Genomic DNA, 22,698 nt, shown 5'->3' with positions numbered 1-22,698 from the left:
TTTGCTTTTGAACACTGCCTATTTATTTTATTATTATTATTATGTTATACAAACAGCCGCTATAGCAATATATAGCTACGGATTATAATGTAGTGCGCATTTATTTCAGTACATAGGGAAATGCCCTGAACAGTTGTTGCTGTTATTATTATTCTTACTGCCGCAAGCCTCTTGCTTTGCAGACAAGCATTTTAGGTATCTGCATATTGTTTTATTTTTTTTAGATAAAAGGCTGTTTACACTGGCCAACGGCGTTTTATACGTGATCTTAAACATCGACTTAAAATATGGCTTACCTTAGCTTTTCCTTTATTTTATGGCGTATTTCAGTGGTAATATAGGTTGTTATGCAATAAAACTCAGATGTGAGCTTGATTATGGAAAAACATGGAATCAAAAGTCATGTCATGTCTCCACCTCGTATAAGCTAAACTATACATTTCTCAATAAAACAGCACACAATGTTCACAATAATCCTTTAATTTAACCTGATATGCGGGTAACAGGATTGAAACCGAATGAAGTTTTGAAACGAGTGATAATACCACAGTGTAAGTGAATGGAAGTTTATGAAATGAAAAATAAATGTTCACGACCATAAATGCGCAAGTAGACTCATAAACCCAACCGCTACATGTGAACATATGATACAAGACTAACATACTCTGAACATGTTATAAAAACAAAACAGATTCATAAATATATTATATATCTATATCTATAAAGAATACAAATCATATGGTGAATAACAGTCCTTTCAAGTGCACTGGATCCAGTAAGGGATCACGTGTATCAGGGATTCATTAAGATAAATGCAATAAACTGACAACGAACAGTGCGAAACTAGTATCTAACTAGCCTAAGCGCTTTCGATGAGTCTTTTGCAAGGGCAGATACAAAACACAGACAACACAAACAAATAAAACAAGAAAACCGTTGTGTTTGCAAAATTTAACTTGGCTGTTTCTACAGGAACTAAACCATTACATGTATTATGTTTCAACTAGTTTATCTCAACTTGTTGCGTATGCTGGTAAATATTTTTACTGACCTAGAAATTGATGGGCCATAATGACATCGTTTTTATGTCAATTAATGTAAGCACAAATTATATCCAGGATAATTCATTGTTATAGTAGTAATTAGTAGCTATTAAGCAAATTTAGAAAATTATTTAAAAGAAAATATGTCGGCTGGAAACGATAATTGTATTCTGGAGAAACATACTGAGGAGGCTATTGCCGCTATCAGGGATAAGACCCAAATACTTAGTATCTCAAAGTTTCGATACCACCATATATATATATATATATATATATATATATATATATATATATATATATATATATATATATATATATATATATATATATATATATATATATATATATATATATATATATATATATAATCCATGCCTGTCTTCTTAAAGAATTTGGCGATTTAGTAGACATGCACATCCAGCGCGTACAGCAGCAAAATGAACACAAACGCGAAGAAAGAACGCTTTTGATCAAAAAGCGAAGAGAATACCTGAGGATCAACAAAGTACAAATTCGATCTAAAAAAATAATGAAGCTTCAGAAGTAAAAGCAACTCTAGCAAGAGAGCCCCAAGCTTTGAGCCGAACAGACGAATAACATGATCCATATACTGATACTGATCTTGATATTTCCACATCCGATGATACTGGAATTGGTTTTGCATGCCTGGTATATGTACTACCAGGGGGAGTCGTATTGTTAACCCATGCCTCAATAACGTCCTTGCCGACCTTGTTCGACTAAAGATATTAATTGCTGGTAAAAATTCCCCTGACATTATCAATGAAGAAGCGGTTATTTGTCAGCGATTATTTACTGGTGATGCCATGAATATTATTCTTTATCGGTCACTTATCGATGAAATTGCCGATGATTATTTCACTGTGATTGATCACAGTTAGATCACTGACAGGAAAATAACATGATCATACACAATATTCAAGGTCGACATGCTATCGCCAGAGTGATAAATTCACGATTGCCAGTATACAAAGCGATCTTCGGAGATGGACTCGGTGATGTTATTCAAGGTGGTCGGGATGGGCCCGGTGTTGACAAATTGGCTGGTCACGCCGAGCCCAAGAAGGTTTTATTAACTCACTCTTGTTCTTTATCTCTCTCTTTGTGTCTCTCTTGATACCATCGTTGCTGCTACATTATATCCTTTTAACTTTCACTTTCCCAAGTCTTAGAAGATTTCCTAGATGGTGGTGGATTAATGGGTCAATCAGGATGTAATTGTACCGACTGAGTATATCTTACGGGATGAATCGGGAGGTGATTTTGCCTACTGAGTATGGAATCTGTGTATCCCGGGTACTTGAAAAGTGTCCTCTTGTTGGGCTCCATGGTGAGCGGGGAGCACGGGTAGCTGAATTTTAAACAAACCAACATGGATGATTAAAACAAAATAAAAAAATGAACAAAAACTGTATCTGACTCGGATGATGAACCATGTAGTGTGGAGTCATTTCCACGCTTCATTCTTATACAATCTAAAGATGTCTAAAATCCGCTTGCCGCACTCTCTCCCTTAGTGATTGACAAGACAATAACGGGATCGATCGGCACAGCAAAAAGTGTTAAAAATTTGAAATCGGGTTGCCTTCTTGTTGAGTGTGATCGGCGAGGACAAACAGAAAATATCAGGAACATGAAAACTTTCTTCTATATTCCAGTGACCTCATTTGATCACACAACACTCAATACGTCCAAAGGCGTGATTTTCTGCCGTGACGTGGCTGGAGTCAGCGACACAGATATCATTGAAGGAATGAAAAACGAAGTTGTCACTGCAGTCCGTATAATACGTGTCGAACTGAATAACAATCAGCAGGACACCAAACACCATTGTACTCAGCTTCAACAAACCAAAATTACCTAGAGTGATAAAAGTTAGCTTTTCGCAAGCAAAGATTGAGATATACATTCCGAACCTTTTCGATACTATAAGAGTCAAAAATATGGCCATCATGAAGACTGATGCTCAAACAGCCAAATATGTGGTTGATGCGGAGACCATTTTCATCAGGAATCTGAGTGTAGAGCAACTCTGCATTGTGTTAACTGTGGTAAGGAGCACCACGCCAATTCTGTGGATTGAGATACCTGGAAACAGGAGCAGGAAATACAGAGGGTAAAGTACATATCTAACATTCCCAACCCAGAAACCAGAAAACTTGTACAGGCTAAAATCTCCCTTCCTGGTCCATCATTCTTGAATGTAATGAAAAACAATCACATAACAACAAAGGACGCTCAAACACAAAGAGATTCACCAGATTTAACATCCAGCTCTAATACCCCCATTACCGAGCACAGAGAAACACGGCATCTACTCATAATACCCCACCACCGAGATCACCAAGGAATAAAGTCGAACAACTATGAAATAAGGAATCAAAAGTGATCAGATCACACCATCAAACTCTATAACAGGTTTTGAGACATTGAGAGCATGGATGCAGACGAAAATGCTGATGTGCTCTAGGTTGCTCCAGACCTACCAACAAAAAATTCACCCTCGTACTTCCTCCAGAAAAAACCCACACATATTGCTCCGAGAAAGGTCTAACCTAGCTCCACAATCTTAAACTTAAACTTTTAATGAAGAACACCAACATATAATGGAACTATCGAGGACGTAAAACCAGCTACAATGATATTCTTCTACTTTTAAACGAACACGATCCTGCATTACTATGCCTTCAGGAAACATTCTTGAAAGATACGGATAACATCACACTTAAAAACTACTCCCTGTTTAACACCTACCTTCAAAATGTTGACAAGGACTCAGGAGTTTCTGTTGTTGTGAACAATAGAGCCCCTCACAGCGTTTAAATTCTCGGTCCTCTATAAAGAAAGTTTGGGACACGATCCGCAAAACAATGGAAAGGAAAAACATTTTTTCCGACATCTGAAACTAAACAAGTATGAATTTCAGCTCCATACAAGAAAGAGTAAACATACTTGCTGATAGTTTCTCTAAACATTCCTCATCGTCTAATTATTCAGAAGCTTTCCGAAGATTAAAAAATCAAAAAGAAAAGACACGGTTGAAATTCACATAAAATAACTAAGAAAGTTATAATCAACCGTTTTCACTGTTTGAGCTTATGGAATCTTTGAATAAGGCCCATGATACATCCGCTCGGCCTGACGAAATACATTACCAGTTTTTGAAACTCCTACCAGAACCATCATTAATAGTTATTCTGGGAATCTTCAATGATTTATATATTACTGGTAATGTACCAAAAATTTGGAAAGAAGCAACAGTAATACCTGTTCCCAAACCAGGTAAAGATAGTGCAGATCCTACCAACTATCGATCCATTGCACTGACGAGCTGTGTGTGCAAAACATTGGAACGAATATTTTCAATACCTTTTCATCTGTCTTCATTAACATACACCATTCACGTTACCTGTTGATCGGGAAGCTTTATTTATTACCGTTACGATCTTGTTATTTTACCTTGAACTCATTGGTTTTATATCGCTGTTCGATACGAAACCTTTTAGAACTTTCAAATGATCCTACATATAACATTTTGTATAGCGTTAAATAGCTTAACAGTGCTGGTGCGCCGTAAAAGAAAATGAATGAATCAATCAAACAACATAGTCGCTGATGTTGTCGATGGACGCAGATCTTGAAAAATTGAAACGAGCAGCACAAAAATATAGCCTTTATTACTATACGCTAGAGGCTCCCACCCCCGCCACCTGATTAATCTAGTTTCCGTATATCCAGTGCATTTGCGAACGCATTACCAATTGTTATACCGTATACACTTTTGCCTCATAGAACAAAATAATTATATTTTGGACAAGAAAAATGAAGTACTATCTAACAGACTATGTGCGAGATTGGGTCGTGTAAAGATACCCGTCCAATCCCCCCAAAAAACGAGGGTATAAAATATAATTTATAATTAATATATACAACTGTGTTTGTCAACGCCTTCTTCCAATCCCGATATAAGCTGGTTTCCTTGTGACTCATGTTGTGATTTAATTTCTGATGTTGGTAGTAATGGATTACTACTGATGTTTGTTTCCTGTCAATTGTTCTCTAATTTCTTCCATTGTTGTTGAAGCCACTTTTAAAGTCTGAAATGAAAATTAACGGTATCTAAATTGAATGGAAAATACAGTGTTAAAAGGGTCCATAACACTGTACAAGTTTGCAAGAAACGGTGAAAGATTAGCTTGACCTTGTTCTCCTTAATATGAAACCTGACATCAAATCAAAAGCAATTGAGCAAACATGAAATTAAAGCGCAAGGTTACAAGTGCAACAGTGGCCTTAACTCGATAAAATTATACCCGTAAATGGTGAAGAATTTATTTAGCTCACCCTTTTTCAAAGGAAAATATCCTACATGATTTTATTCAATTCATGGCATTGATAACATTTGGGAGACTGATATACCTGAGACGTATTTGACAAATTCATGGCACCCTATTGACATGCGAAGACACAAATCATAATTTTTAAATCTGTTGTTTTTCAATGCACGTATCTTTGTAGGTGCTAATCAGAATTTTTCAGAATTATGATATATTACTGTCTTATTGACAGTTCAATCTTGGATACTCGAACCTTTTGAAATTGTTTCATGATGAAGAACATTTATCCGTTCAGAGTGTTCGTGGTGTGAAGTATGTTTATTCCGATTTTGTTTGGATATAGCACACATTAACTTAAACATTTTCTTGAGGCTAAGCACGTTTATAATTACTTCCTGCATCAATTGAAATTATGCAATTTCAGTCTGCGAACTAGAAAACAAAAAAGACCATCTGTATAATATAGTGACCACTTTTCAAAATAACGAAAACAATAGTGGTTTATACATTCTGTCATTTTGTTTCCAATATACATTGTTTCCTTACTTTTTACACATGTATAGCTCTACCGTTAAAGCTAATAGTTCATTCGTATCCATATTGAGAGACAACCACTGCGGAATGAAATGGGTCTGCACACCTTGTAATATGCTTCATATTTTAAAGTACGAAATCAAGGATCATATGGAATATTTAGGTGTCATTTGTTTGTCTTTAGACACAAGAGCAATAATACAATTACAGCGAGAGAACATAAAGGGCTCTGGTAGTTTCATACACACCTATTCCTTTGTTACGTGACCCAAATAAACCAAATGAATAACGAACTACATGTATACCCTTATGCATAGCGCCTGTTTACATTCCATACACATACGTTTGGCTGATTTATTTAAGAGGTGCATAATTGTACTTGCTGGAACCAGCCATAACTGGAATAAATGAGCTTATACATTCTGTCATTTTGTTTCCAATATACATTGTTTCCTTACTTTTTACACATGTATAGCTCTACCGTTAAAGCTAATAGTTCATTCGTATCCATATTGAGAGACAACCACTGCGGAATGAAATGGGTCTGCACACCTTGTAATATGCTTCATATTTTAAAGTACGAAATCAAGGATCATATGGAATATTTAGGTGTCATTTGTTTGTCTTTAGACACAAGAGCAATAATACAATTACAGCGAGAGAACATAAAGGGCTCTGGTAGTTTCATACACACCTATTCCTTTGTTACGTGACCCAAATAAACCAAATGAATAACGAACTACATGTATACCCTTATGCATAGCGCCTGTTTACATTCCATACACATACGTTTGGCTGATTTATTTAAGAGGTGCATAATTGTACTTGCTGGAACCAGCCATAACTGGAATAAATGAGTAGGTTGTGTTATAACATTGTCAAGTATAAGTTATAGATACATCAATATTCAACAACAAGGAAAACAGAAGCTTCATATGGCTTGATAAGCTGTCTGCTAACGTCAGAGTTCTCATACCCTCTTTTGATATGGATCGGATTTGATTCACCTATTATTCCAGTTGTTCCGATCGTTATATAAATGACATTTGTTCTTAAATGGCACCAAAAATGTGTTTCTTTCCAACGATAATTAGACATGGCGACGGGAGCTGTAATTGAAACAGATAAAACAGGTGAGAGTATTATAATTTGAAACCCCATTCAAAAATCTTTCGACGTTGTCGTTTTTCTAACGAGTTCTAGGTTTTCTATGCTTTCTCTATTATCTTTGTACAGACTAATATAATGTATGGTGGGGTTTGCACCTAGACAAGGAAATCCCAACGGTTTACATTGTTTACCATTGAGGCTTCGCCGAGTTGGAAGACAAATAATGTAACACCGGGATTGATATTTCATTGTCTCGGTGCAAGCCTAAACGTAGATTATTTTTCTCACATAATATATTCTGTTAAAGTTAAAAGAACTCTTAATATTGATAATATTGTTTAGCACATGCAACACACAGTATGTATCAGTCACTATTATTTCTTTCCATTGTTATGCTAGTCATTCAGTCATCCAATGTTTTATGAAAATCAGAATAATCATCTTAGTACAATGTAGATATATTAAGCGCTTGTGCACCCTGAGCCACAAATAGCAAAGACTTAATAGTGATAATTGTAACATATTGTAAGTATTGCGAGAAGAGATTTAAATCCACGTGCAAATGTTTTGAAAGTACTGTGCATTAATACAAATATATCAATGGGGGCTGCGGCTTGACCTGTCCATCCGAAGTACAACATTTCTAAGTTTTGGAAACTAACATCATAAAAGCGTTTGAAATATAGAATGAGTATGGCCATGAGTTGGATTATTCATAGGTAGTTAGGAATATGTGTCACTGTTATTACAATGATATGTTATAGGAAAGTTCGCTTGTGGAATAATGTGTGGCCGGATAAATGATTCCTTCTGACTGGTAATGCGTGATTTGTAATTTCTGATGGTATGAACATATTTGATCCAGTTGTAGCACAACTGTGATGTTTATCAAAGTTGGAATAAAGCACGTTTGACAAAACCGGGGATTGAACCCCCGACCTCCCGCATCAATTTTAACGCAGCCTTGATACTCACTTAACTTTTATTTTTCATGTTTTTGTCTACCTTGGATGAAATCGTTAATTATTCTCACCTGAACATATAAGGCCGTCTATTTTTATGGACATTATTCAAATATAGAATGTGACCTTTATTCTATACCAGTTAAAATGGATCTAGCAGCTGCAACAGTTGACATCGAATTATGCGAAAAATGCATATTCTTGAGCAGTGTTCCGTCACTTGACGAAATATGCTGCATAAAGAAAATTCAATACAGGCATATGATTTGTTCTTAACTGTGTATTAATTTACCCAATGGTAACAAAATATGGAAAGCACAACGTACTACATCAAAAACATATTCAACATTGAGGCTCCGCGTTTGAGAAGTCCAACATTTAAGGAATCCTGTAGCTCATAAAAAGAAATGTTCAATCATCCAATATTCCTTCTTGCACAAGTGTGGAAGGTTATGCCACTGTTTCACAGCAAAGAGCAACGAACCAGGTGAAAATAGCGTCGATGCATATTTTGTGATAACCTGAATGAACATTAGGGTGAATCAAGTATTGTGAACGATAATATTACCGAGTGAAAGAGACATAGAGAAACGCAAGCAGTATCCAGACGAATCTTGAGGAAATTCACACCGAAGATGAAGCTTATAATGAACGTATATGAAATCCTGTGAAGAAATAGGCAACTCAAACAAAGCATCTAGAGACATGACAAGGTGTAAGATTTGCGTTGTTATATGGAAAACAGACCTCTATAGGAATCTAGCTCTGTACTCAATGTAGAAAAATTACTAAAGACTTGAGAACGTATCCAGCGTCGATTAATAAATCACACGCATGTAAAGGATCATTATAAGCCAAATGCAAACTAATTTATCGTTATAAAATGGACAGATGTGAACTGCTGACAGTGTATGTCAAATCAACCTCAATGCAACTAGAAGAAATCAAACAGCAAATGCCGAACTTGAAACAAATAATAAAACAGCTGTTTTACAGAATACAACACAAAATGCAACCAAACTGATTAAAGCAGATATAAAATACTTATATATAAGTTCCACTTGCCAGCCAGACGGGATAAAACAGGAACTGACAAACCAGTAGATACTTAGGAAGGTTACGAGCAGATTCAGACATATAAAAATAAACTTAGTTAGTCTAAAGACCCTGATTACAGGATCATCCGTCCAGAACGAACTCAACACGAACCTTCCACATGATGTACATGAAATCATACCATGATGCTAGCATTGAGTCCATTGATACTCTCAAAAGAGATCTGAACAAACTTGACCTCAACAAACACCACAGTTACTGTCGATTTAGGGGAAAATGATGCTGATTGAGATCTGGACCTCTGTTTGAGATCAAACACAAGTCCCGTGTCAACCAGTTGCTCGTCATGATAGATAGGGTTGGGGACTGCGGTTTCACCTGTCCATCCGAAGTACAACATTTCTATGTTTTATAAACTAACATCATAATATAAAATATAGAAATATAGAATGAGTTTGGCCATGAGTTGGATTATTCATAAGTAGTTAGGAATATGTGTCACTGTTACGTATAACTCTCCTTTACTTTATACGAAGTGAACTGTTTGCGACATACTGGTGTTGTAATTGATATTGATTGTAAAATTACCCCTGTGTCTGAAAGATCCTCCTAACGCAGTCCCCAGCCGATAACCTTGTGCTGAACTTTCAAGTTGACGGTTCCTTTGAAAGCTTATATTTTCTCTCTTGTAAACATGGCAGGGGTTTATATTATTATTACAATGATATGTAATAGGAAAGTTCGCTTATGGAATAATGTGTGGCCGAAGAAATGATTCCCTCTGATTCGTAATGAGTGATTTGTAATTTCTGATGGCATGAACATATTTGATCCAGTTGTAGCACAACTGTGATGCTTATCAAAGTTGGAATAAAGTACGTTTGAGAAAACACATTTCCTGTTGTTATTAAGTTTCTGGAACATGTTGAGAGAGTTAGAATTTTTATGGTTTGTGATGTGTATAGACTGTGTTTTAGGAACATTGTTTTCTATTAGTATCTGACATACATATGTTGCATCGCGATTAGAAGTCAAATTTGGCAAGTTTGATTTTATCGGCATTTTTTCAGGACGGTGTTTATCTTTCTTGCACCAACTGTTGCCATCAAAACCCATAGCTCATTTCACCACGTGAATGCACTTGACTTAGAGGGGCAAGGTAAAATGAATGATCAGGGTCTTGCAAGTTATGAGATATATCACCACTTGATGTTCTTCATCCAATCTACGTTCCTCCAGAGCACAACGTATTCTTAAACTAAAAACTTGATGTTGTGCTGGGAACCAAAATCTAGAATTTATTGACGTCATCATCACTGCCGTATTCAACAGTTTGGGGTATGTTTCCTTTCTTCTTCGTTAGATCGTTTTGTTTCCTTTTTAGGGTCTCTCTTGGTCAGCAGAGTTTAGGGTCATAATCCAAGCTCCAGTTGTATCTATGAATCAGATATTTGCCATGCTACATACAGCATTTAATTCGATAGGACGCCATGTAGCTCGGGTTACTAAATACCGAAACACACAAACACACAAACACACACACAAACACACACACAAATACCCACTCTCTCTCTCTTGTCAGATATATTCTGGCACATATTTAATTTCATCATTTTGACTAATTGAAAGGAAAAGTCATGAGGGAATATTATTCAAGTCAGGTGCTGACACTTCATGTACACGCAATTCTCATTGTTTTATTCTCCAATTTTTCTTCTAGAAGTTTATTGTCCGACAGTTTCACGTTTGATATTCGCATTTTCATGCTCGATTCAATACGGGCACTATTACATAGAACGAAGGCTAACGTTGAAAGAGCATCACAATTTAAACCACTCCCGCTTTTAAATATTCAATTTGATCTCAGGCATATTTTGTGTAAAGGATAACGATTTTGAAGCGAATGAATATTATGCAGATTTTCAAAAGATTTAAGTTATTATTAAATGATATCATATGCCAGTGGCACATGTGAACAAGGTGCCTGTCATAATGTTTTCTAATTTACGATAACTGTATGTAACGGATTGGAGTTAGTTTGCTGTTGAAGTTTAGGTGAAGGTAAGCGCTATTTCCTGAATAAGTGAATCAATTCTAAGGCAGCCTTGATACTCACTTAACTTTTATTTTTCATGTTTTTATCTACCTTGGATGAAATCGTTAGTTATTCTCACCTGAACATATAAGGCCGTCTATTTTTATGGACATTATTCAAATATAGAATGTGACCTTTATTCTATACCAGTTAAAATGGATCTAGCAGCTGCAACAGTTGACATGGAATTATGCAAAAAATGCATATTCTTGAGCAGTGTTCCGTCACTTGACAAAATATGCTACATAAAGAATATTCAATACCGGGATATGATTTGTTCTTAACTGTGTATTCATTTACCCAATGCTAACAAAATATGGAAAGCACAACGTACTACATCAAAAACATATTCAACATTGAGGCTCCGCGTTTGAGAAGTCCAACATTTAAGGAATCCTGTAGCTCATAAAAAGAAATGTTCAATCATCCAATATTCCTTCTTGCACAAGTGTGGAAGGTTATGCCACTGTTTCACATCAAAGAGCAACGAACCAGGTGAAAATAGCGTCGATGCATATTTTGTGATAACCTGAATGAACATCAGGATGAATCAGGTATTGTGACATGACAAGGTGTAAGATTTGCGTTGTTATATGGAAAACAGACCTCTATAGAAATCTAGCTCTGTACTCAATGTAGAAAAATTACTAAAGACTTGAGAACGTATCCAGCGTCGATTAATAAATCACACGCATGTAAAGGATCATTATAAGCCAAATGCAAACTAATTTATCGTTATAAAATGGACAGATGTGAACTGCTGACAGTGTATGTCGAATCAACCTCAATGCAACTAGAAGAAATCAAACAGCAAATGCCGAACTTGAAACAAATAATAAAACAGCTGTTTTACAGAATACAACACAAAATGCAACCAAACTGATTAAAGCAGATATAAAATACTTATATATAAGTTCCACTTGCCAGCCAGACGGGATAAAACAGGAACTGACAAACCAGTAGATACTTAGGAAGGTTACGAGCAGATTCAGACATATAAAAATAAACTTAGTTAGTCTAAAGACCCTGATTACAGGATCATCCGTCCAGAACGAACTCAACACGAACCTTCCACATGATGTACATGTGAAATCATACCATGATGCTAGCATTGAGTCCATTGATACTCTCAAAAGAGAGCTGAACAGACCTGACCCCTAGAAACACCACAGTTACTGTCGATTTAGGGGAAAATGATGCTGATAGAGATCTGGACCTCCGTTTGAGATCAAACACAAGTCCCATGTCAACCAGTTGCTCGTCATGGTAAATAAGGTTGTTTTATCTGGCTTGATTCCAAACGGGATATGGCTATGACGCAATAAGATTACATTGGTAAATGTCGGCAAATCGTTCAATTTACCAAACACATCAAACCACGACACCCTTTTCCTAGCGTCGAAACAGCTACCATCTACGTTATTTGACTCTGACCTGTTTCATCTGAGACCTGGACGGAACAAGCTTACAGAAAACATGCAGAACGTTAGTCCTGTACACAGACCAAACTCTACAAATGTGAGTAACAGCACCCAACTACGCAATAACAACATAGGCAATATGAAAGCCACAGAGATCCAATGCAAGCTCTTAATGGGCGGGAAAGGAATACAAATGCACAGAATACATGACTTGGTTACCGATGCAGACTCTATTGCCAAATAAGGCTTTGGAAAAAGGAAATGTCGATAGAAACAACAATTATCAACGTATCAACGTATTGATAAGCATTAGGTCTATCAGTCTTAGTTCAATAATAATACATGTACCGCAGTCAAAAACAGATATCATGTCACTTGTCATATTTATTTTGAGTGTCTTAGTTCTTGTTTTTCATGTCAAGGTTTGTACGTCACTTTCTGTATCAAACGTGTGCAAATTGTCAACCATAAATGTAAGATAGATCTTACCAAAAATAGATGAACTAAGACTTACGAAACAAGATTCTATCTTCTGTAATTAAAGAACGATTTCAGATGTTCAGGCATGTTTTTGTATGAATCTTTGAGACTGAACGGTGTTTATTTCGATGGATGGAACTGCTACTTTCATCTGCATTGATAAACAAGTTGTGTTTAGGTTCATATTTTGCAGATTTAGTAAGTTTTAAATCTTATGAGTCTCACTGCACGTGTTCGCAGCACGCAATATATGATGCCATTAGGAGTGTTTACTACCAACATTGATACAACTGAGGAATCATTTATTTCTATGAAACCAGGAGAAGCCTCAGTAATACCAACTATCCTGTTAAGTAAAGTATCGACAGGTTTTTCCTGCACTAGTATTCCACACTGAGGATGCACAATTGTCGTTTTAGGAACAATAATACTGCAACAAATAAATAAATCTGAATTTCATTCTTAATACAACATCGCGTTGATTGCAGAGAGCAAATACATACATACAATGTCACCATTCTTAATATCTGCTACCAAGATATATATACAAAAGTATGTATTGAACATGAGGAAGGCAAACCGTTTAACAATCAATTCCTTCCTAATTTTGATCACACCTGCGTCTGTATCCTCCAGTAAGGATTACACGGCTGTCGTTTTGTGCCCACAAAGAATCCTCATCTCATGGATAAGAGCTTACAGATAACTACTATAGCCCCACAACTGTTTTTGACAAGGCCTTCTTCTAATCCCGATATAAACTGGTTTCCTTGTGACCCATGTTGTGATTTAATTTCTGATGTTGGTAGTAATGGATTACTACTGATGTTTGTTTCCTGTCAATTGTTCTCTAATTTCTTCCATAGTTTTTAAAGCCACTTTTAGAGTCTGAAATGAAAACGAACGGTATCTAAATTGAATGGAAAATACAGTGTTAAAAGGGTCCATAACACTGTACAAGTTTGCAAGAAACGGTGAAAGATTAGCTTGACCTTGTTCTTCTTAATATGAAACCTGACATCAAATAAAAAGCAGTTGAGCAAACATGAAATTAAAGCGCAAGGTTACAAGTGTAACAGTGGCCTTAACTCAATAAAATTATACCCGTAAATGGTGAAGAATTTATTTAGCTCACCCTTTTTCAAAGGAAAATATCCTACATGATTTTATCAATTTATGGCATTGATAACATTTGGAAAAATGATATCCCTGAGACGTATATCACAAATTCATGCCACCCCGTTGACATGCGAAGACACAAAACAGAATTTTAAACCTGTTGTTTTTTAATGGACGTATTTTTGTTGCTGCTAATCAGAATATTCGTGAATTATGACATATTACTGTCTTATTGACATGGTTCAATCTTGGATACTCGAACCTTTTGAAATTGTTTCATCTACCCGTTCAGAGTGTTCGTAGTGTGAAGTATATTTATTCTGATTTTGTTTGGATATAGAACACATTAATTTAAACATTTTCTTGAGGTTATGCATGTTTATAATTACTTCCTGCATCAAAATTATGCAGTTTCAATCTGCGAACTAGAGAACAAAAGACCATCTGTATAATATAGTGACCACTTTTCTAAATAACTTTTTGCAGACGTATACCTCTAATATTGGAGCTAATAGTCCATTCATATCCACATTTAGAGACAACCACTGCTGTATGAAGTGGGTCTGCCAACCTTGTAATATTCTCCATATTTTAAAGTACGAAACGAAGGGTCATATGGAATATTTAGGTGTCATTTGTTTGTCTTTTGAAACAAGAGCGATAATACTATTATAGCTAGGGAACATATTGGGCTCTGATAGTTTCATACACACCTATTCCTTTGTTGCTTGACCCAAATACACCAAATGAATAACGAACTACATGTATACCATTATGCATAACGCCTGTTTACACTCCATACACATACGATTGATTGATTATTTCAGATGTACATAATTATACCTTTTGGAACCAGCCATAACTGGCATAAACGAGTAGGTTGTGTTATAACATTGTCAAGTATAAATTATAGATACATCAATATTCAGAAACATTGAAAACAGAAGCTTTATCTGACTGTATTCCTGCCGTGCTACCGGCAGAGTTCTCATACCCTCTTTTGATATGGATCGGATTTGATTCACCTATTATTCCAGTTGTTCGGATAGTTATATAAATGACATGATTTCCTTAAATGATTCGCAATAGAGGAATCAAAATGTTTTGCTTTCCAACCGTTATTAGACAGGGCGTAGGGAGCTGTAAATGAAATAGATAAGGTAGATAAGAGCATTATAATTTGAAACCCCATTCAAAACTCTTTCGACGTTGTCGTTTGTCTAACGAGTTCTAGGTTTTCTATGCTTTCTCTATTATCATTGTACAGACTAATATAATGTTTGGTGGGGTGTGCTCTAAGACAGCGAAATATCTGCTATTTACATTGTTTCCCATTGAAGCTTTGTCTCGTTGGGAGGCAAATAATGTAACACCGGGACTTAGATTTCATTGTCTCGATGCAAGACCCAACATAGATTTTTTTTCCCACATAATATATTCTTTTAAAGTTAAAGAACTCTTATTATTGGTATTATTGTTTAGTACATTCAACACACATTATGCATCAGTCACTATTATTTCTTTTCGTTTTTTTGGTAGTCATTCAGTCATCCAATGTTTCATGAAAATCAGAATAATCATCTCAGTAGAATGCAGATCTATTAAGCGCTTATGCACCACCCTCGTAGTAGTTATAATTGTTACATATTGTAAGTATTGCGAGAAGAGATATAACGCCACGTGCAAATGTTTTGACAGTACTGTGCTTTAATACAAATATATCAATGGGCGCTGTCTTTTGACCTGTCCATCTGAAGTAGAAAAAATTAAGCGTAGGAGACGACCATCATAAAAGCCTTTGAAATATAGAATGAGTTTGGCCATGAGTTGGATTATTCATAGGTACTTAGGAATCTGTGTCACTGTTATATATTACTCTCCTTTACTTTAGACGCAGTGAACTGTTTATGACATAAAGCTGTTTTAATTAATATTGATTGTAAAATTACCCCCGTGTATGAAAGATCTTTCTAACGCAGTCCCTAGCTGATTACCTTGTGCTGAACGTTCAAGTTCACGGTTCCTTTGAAAACTTACACTTTCTCTCTTGGAAGCATGGCAAGTTTTTCTGTTATTAGTACCATCATATGCTGCTGGAAAGTTGGTTTGTGGAATAATGTGTAGAGATGCGACACATTGCTTTGAACCTTTTCTTGAGGTTATGCACGTTTATAATTACCTCCTGCTTCAATTGAAATAATACAATTTCATCCTGCGAACTAGAGAACAAAAGACCGTCTGTTTGATATAGTGATCACTTTTCTCAATAAAAAAACAATAGTGGTTTAGCTATTCTGTTAATTTCTTTCCAGAATACATTGTTTCCAATGATTTTCAGACAAGAGTAGGGACCTGTACTTGAAACTGATAAAGCAGGCACGAGCCTTATAATTTTAAACCCCGTTCAAAATTCTTTCGACGTTGTCATTTGTCTAACGAGTTCTAGGGATTCAATGCTTTTTCTACTAATTTTGTACAGACTAATATAATGCATGGTGGGGATTGCACCAAGACGGGGAAAGCACAGTCAAAGATTTACATTGTTTCCTATTAAGGCTTCGCCGAGTTGGTAGGCAAATAATGTAACACCATAACCGGGATTTCATTGTCTCGGTGCAAGCCTCAACATCGATTATTTTTCTAACATAATATATTCTTTTAAAGTTAAAAGAACTCTTAATGTTGGCAATATAGTTTAGCACATTGGCAATATAGTTGAGCACATTCCACACACAGTATTTATCATTCACTATTATTTCTTCACATGTTTCTGCTAGTCATTTTGTCTTCCAATGTTTTATTAAAATCAGAATAATCATCGCAGTAGAATGCAAGTATATTAACCACTTATACACCCTGAGCTTCATGCAGCAACGACTTAATAGTTTTCATTATTACATACTGTAAGTATTGTGAGAAGAGGTATAAAGCTACGTGCAAAGTAAGTACCACACACACACACACACATATAGAGGCCCCGAGTGGCCGAGTGGTCTAAAGCGCTCTCCGTTACGGATCACTGCCATCTCAACTCTCTCTGCGTGGTTTCGAGTCTCGGATTCAGTCAATGTGGGTATGTGAGAAAGCTTGCCAGTAGCTTCTCGTGGGTCGGTGGTTCTTTCCGGGGTTTTCCCGGGTTCTTCCTCCACCATTAATACTGGCCGCCATGTATAGCCTATCGTGTGCTGAAAAATGGCGATAAACCCTACAACAACAATATGATATGCTACGGGAAAATCGGCTTGTTGGATAATGTGTAGCTCAGGTTACAAAACAGATAAAAAGGCACACACATAATACAAAGTCTCTCTATTTCTCTCTCCCTCCCTCTGTGTGTGTATATATATATATATACTTACTTACCAATCATTTTCTCCTTCAAGTCCTGAATATATCTGAATTGCACTTTTGCACTTTGCATGATTTTATGATCTTCTTATTCTTTAAATTAACTTCCTGTAATATTAGTGAATATACTATCCTTTTTTACTCTCAGTGTTGATGGCTGATATCCAATTTCATCATTTTGACAAATTAAAAGGATAAGTATTGAGATAATATTATTCAGGTCAGGTGCTATCACTTCATGTACACGCGATTCTCATTGTTTTATTATCCAGATATTCTTGTACGTTTGGTATTCACATTTTCATGCTCTAAAACAAACGTCATCGAGAAGAAAGGGAAGATCTTTTCTCTGAGATGTTAAAGAAATTTTGCAAATTAATTGTTCATGTTGTCCAAATTTTCGCACGTTCCATCGTAAAAATATGTACTGTATGCATAGAATAGGTACCCATTATTTGGTAAACATGTACAATTTTTCCTCTTCTCTAGATTTCATTTGAGGTATAAATATAGTGGAAAACTGTTAAAATTAGTCTTAATAATGATCTTGCGTACAAGCATGAGGTGACTTCGCACTGGATGGTTTGGTCAGATTGGTTCTGTTTCGACGTGGGCTATTGCAACATAGGTTGGATGTATTGCCACATGAGTCGAGTACGAAACGTTGCGATGTTGAGCCTTAAAGGCGTATATAAGGACGAGAGTTGATCAGTTAGTTGATTCTGATTTATTATGTCTTTGTTTTAATATCAGTCTGCGGATATGTTGAATGATGGTTTTAAATATAATTTGAGAGGAAACATTTGTTTGGAATATTTATTGGATTTACAAAGTGCTCATTCTACTATTTTGACTAAATTTTTTTTGGGATAATTGTGAATTTATTCAGAGGTGTTCTGGACAGCATCATAGTTGTACCTCAAGACTGTTGACACAGCAGTACTTTCTAAGAGCTAGAATTCATATTGCAACACTCGAATGTTTTGGTCCTTAGTAGAACTTTTTAAGGATTATTTTGGATTTATTCATAATATTGTAAGTTTCTCTCAAATTGCATTTTTATTTACTTAGGTAATTACATTATTTGGTACTTTCTATAAAACCGTTTGATTTTGCTTCTTTCTGTTACCGAATTTAAGACCATAGGCTCCTAACTGGTTAATTAATTTTTCTTTAATGGCATATCATCATAAGAGGGCTCGAGAACACACAACATATTTACTGGTCTAAGCAGCATCTGAGCCCGCAACCCACTGATTGTGAGTCTGGCATTGAAACCTCTGAAGCATCTTCTCGTATAAAGAAGACAGTACTTTGTTGTGTTTGTTTGACGTAATTCATATATTTTCAATTACATCCTTAATAAACGGGTACATTTCTTTCTATGACCTGTTTGCAGCAAATTATGTTCAATCCGTTTGTAATTAACGTTGATATCATTTTTGAAGAAAGGATCTGTCGAACATGAATGTTTCCTTTTTCTGTAAGAGATGCAATGGTGTTACAGGATTCGTTGGTGTCAATCGAAAGTCCCAAATAAATACATAACATGTAGAGTATCAGTTTTCATTCCTCGTCTGGTGCAACATGTGTTGATTTTAAACAATTTTTTTGTTAGATACACGTTTTACGCAAGATATTTCAAATGTGTTTCATGATATGGGGTTATGTGTTACAGCATCCATGATTCTGTGAAACAATCTAAGTTAATTATATGGTTTGTTTAAAACTGACGATTAGAAATGCAATATGTATTTCAAACGTTAAATATTCATCAATTCAGAATGGAAAGACAGATCCATATATGTACTCAGGAACTGAAAATGATTTTATTTTACGGAATTCTTTTAAACTGTGCGATGTAAAACTTTGAATATTAAAATGTTGTACAAGATGGTGAATGAAAAGCGATACTGACACATGTCATGTATTTATTTTTGAAATAAACGCTAAATACTTTATGAAAATTGATTTACTTTAGTGAAACTAAGGAGCACTAAAACCACAAACAAAGAAACAAACAACAAAAAAGTTAAGAAAAACAGTATGTGTTTAAGATCTTACAAGTGGTATTTGTCCTATTTATTTCCTTACAAGTTTATTTCGGCTTTGTACGTTTAATTAAGTGTTCTGATCGTTGAATTAAACAGATGTTACTGTCTTAGGTTTTCATGGAGTATCTTTTAAAAGTCACGTTGCCCTCAATAATGCAGTTTCTATGCTGTTTCTTTGCATTATCCATTACATGTATCTGAAATGTCGAATTCGAAAATAATTGCGCCGTGCGTGATACATGAAAATCATTCAGCCAAGTGTTGTGATTCAAATGCTGCTTATTCCAGTTTTCTGCTATGCCGTACCCAAAATTATTGTCTAATTGGCCACTTGTGGTACTCGAAATCTACCATTTGCTCCAAATCGGCCTTCTCTGCAGCTATTAGTAGAAATAATCTGCCAATGTTTTCTTAAATGGTTCGTCATTCGGAAATACTACTACTTAAAAAAGTATTTCTAAGAAGGTAAGTTGAAAGTTGTTAGAAGAACGAATGTGCAATGGGTGATTTTGCTATAACATACCTTCGCCGAATTTCGCAATTTTTACTAACAATCGCGAGATCTAGGTAAACACAAAAGGCATTATCAACAGACTTAAGTAAATGTCCCTCGTTGTTATTCATTTGCCTAAGAGAAGTAAAAAATCATAGCTATTATGTCAGATCAAAACTGTGACAGAACAATTTTTAAATCAATATGTATTTTAAAGTAAAATATTTTACTTGACCTCGTGAAATGTATGGAGTTATAAGGTAATACGGATGTCAATGAGATTATTTGAAATTATATTGTATATATCGTCTGAAGTTTGACCCTTCATCGTCATTTTCCGTTTTCATGCCTTTGACATTACGAATGCTAGCAAGCTGGCGATAAACAAATTGTAACAGAATGCAGAAGAATAAATAATCATGGAATTAGAAGCTAAAAAATGCACTTGTGAGTCAATATTTAAGCGTATACGGATACATGTTAATATTGGATATGAATAAATGAATTATTTATGCTTATAAATAGAGATTTTAAGGAATATCTTTACAATAGGCGATTCAAAGATTGACGTTTTCATATTCTACATATATAGGAATGAGAAAAAGTATTCAAGCTTGTATATGTGTTATGTATATCCATATTTTTTGTAACTTCTGGTATGTGATTTTATTTAATTTTCATAATTTTTATTCATGGTTGTAAACCGTACATATACTCTTTTGTTATAAAATGGGTACATGACCTGACTATGTTATAAACGCAAATTGCATAGGCTCTATAAATAGATCTTTACATACTTGCTGACAATTATTAATAATAATCTTAATAATAAGACTTAAAATGGCGCCTTTGGCGTAGTTTCTCAATGACTGATAGGATATGGAAGTTTCGAGAATAATTATGTGGTTTCCCACTGAATGCGTGAGGTCATGTGAATATGCTTAGTTCGCAAAAATCAATAGTGTAACTTATCACTTGGGGTCTATTGCGAAATAATGTCGCAATATACGGTGTATATAAGGAGAAAATTATGCATTCAGCTAATTTTCGATTTCTGGAGGTATTCACACATTTTATGTTCTTGTTGTACGTCTGCAGACGTGTTTTATGTTGTACTTTGATATTTTCCATTGAGAAATTTTTGATATTTTGATATTGTGATATTTTCCATTGTTTGGATTGTTCAGTGATGATAGAATGTGCTCATTATTTGAACTATAATATTATGCTGGAACGGTTCTAATTTATTCTAAAGAATTACGGAATACGCCATCTTGACAACTGTATGGCTCTAGGAGGACCAGTACATTTCCGGTGTTGAACATTATAAGGGACTTTTCAATCGTTTAGGTCTTTCATAAACCTTCTCAAGACTAATTTGGTTACACTTGATAAAGCTGTAAGTTACTCTCACACTTTCCATTCATAACGCTGATAATTAGATTCTTTGTTACGTTTTATAAAACTTGCTGGTTTTGCTTCTTTTCTATTACTTACATCTGTGACAATAGAGTGGCAACATGAAATTTTGAGCTCGTTCGTGTACACAAGATTGATCCTTTAAAACGCGTTTCTCATACATCTGACAATTATTCCTTTGCTCACAAAGTTTAATTTGTCACTAAGTTCTCCTCTCAGCAAATGGTTAGAACTTACAAATCTCAGTCTGGTACAACTAATAAAAATCCAACGTCTGATAAGACTGGTAAGATATCCCTATCTGTACCTGAGTGCTTTTATTGCAAGAAAATGGGGTACGTTATTTCTCGTTTTTTTAAGTAAAAAAAAGTAAGCAAAAGAATAGCGACAAAGCAGTTGCAAATGCTCTTGCTTTTCATAGGTCAAGGTCATGGTCATGTTTAGGAACAATACATTTGTGGAGTCATACAAACCCCAGTCTAATTCTATAAGGGAGAATTATGAACCATTCTTGTCGAAGAATTCTATATCACTTAATGGTTATTCAACCAATCCTATTCTTATTAAAATATTAAGGGAAGCAGGAGCTTCTGAGAGTCTTTTATTGCCAGTCACTTTGACTTTTTCTGAGAAGTCTTCTTATTATAAAAGTGTTATTATCCAGGGACTAGAGTGCGGTTTTGTTCAAAATTCCGACAAATAATGTTCATTTCACATCAGACTAAGTTTCACGGCCGGTGACTGTTGGCGCTGTGAACTCTCTACCCACCAAGCGTGTTCATTTATTGCTAGTTAATTAATTATCTGCATATAAGGTTGTGAGTAATTCACTTGTAACTGACAAGCCTTCTTTTGAGCAAAAGGTTGATTCTATTGAAAATGAAATCATGATATATATCCCTCTTGTGTAGTTACTAGATCCATGGCAAAAGAGCTCTTCAAAATAAAATTGATTAGGAAACAATTCCTTTGGCTGACACAGATATTGGTAAGGCTTTTAATGAGGCCGATTTTGCGTCTGCTACTGATCCATCAAAATGTATTGATCATTGTGATCTGTTTTAACTGCTCGTTCTCATATGTTTAATCAAGGTTATAAACGACGATAATTGCTTGTCGTCCAACATGAAAAAGAGCCTGAGATCTCCTGTTTGTTTCGGAGGGCTATATACTAAGCTGACTCCGGTGAGGCACCAACCTTTCTTT

The 22,698-nt window shown here is 35.3% G+C and overlaps 1 protein-coding gene across 1 annotated transcript in view; it reads left to right on the top strand.

Moving 5' to 3' along the window:
• The first annotated feature begins 6,878 nt into the window (after positions 1–6,878).
• LOC149794363 (uncharacterized) overlaps positions 6,879–22,698 on the top strand; it is a 116,804-nt gene continuing 100,984 nt past the window's right edge. Inside the window, exon 1 of the mRNA XM_089968529.1 lies at positions 6,879–7,068. Coding sequence (XP_089824655.1) covers positions 7,032–7,068 — 37 coding nt within the window. The 5' untranslated portion in view covers positions 6,879–7,031. The remainder of the gene's footprint in view (positions 7,069–22,698) is intronic.

This window comes from Sinohyriopsis cumingii, chromosome 8 (assembly GCF_028554795.1).
Source record: "Sinohyriopsis cumingii isolate HCF-2022 chromosome 8, ASM2855479v2, whole genome shotgun sequence".
NCBI classification, from domain to species: domain Eukaryota; kingdom Metazoa; phylum Mollusca; class Bivalvia; order Unionida; family Unionidae; genus Sinohyriopsis; species Sinohyriopsis cumingii.
Note: the sequence above shows the minus strand (reverse complement) of the source record. Positions and strands in the feature narration are given on the sequence as shown.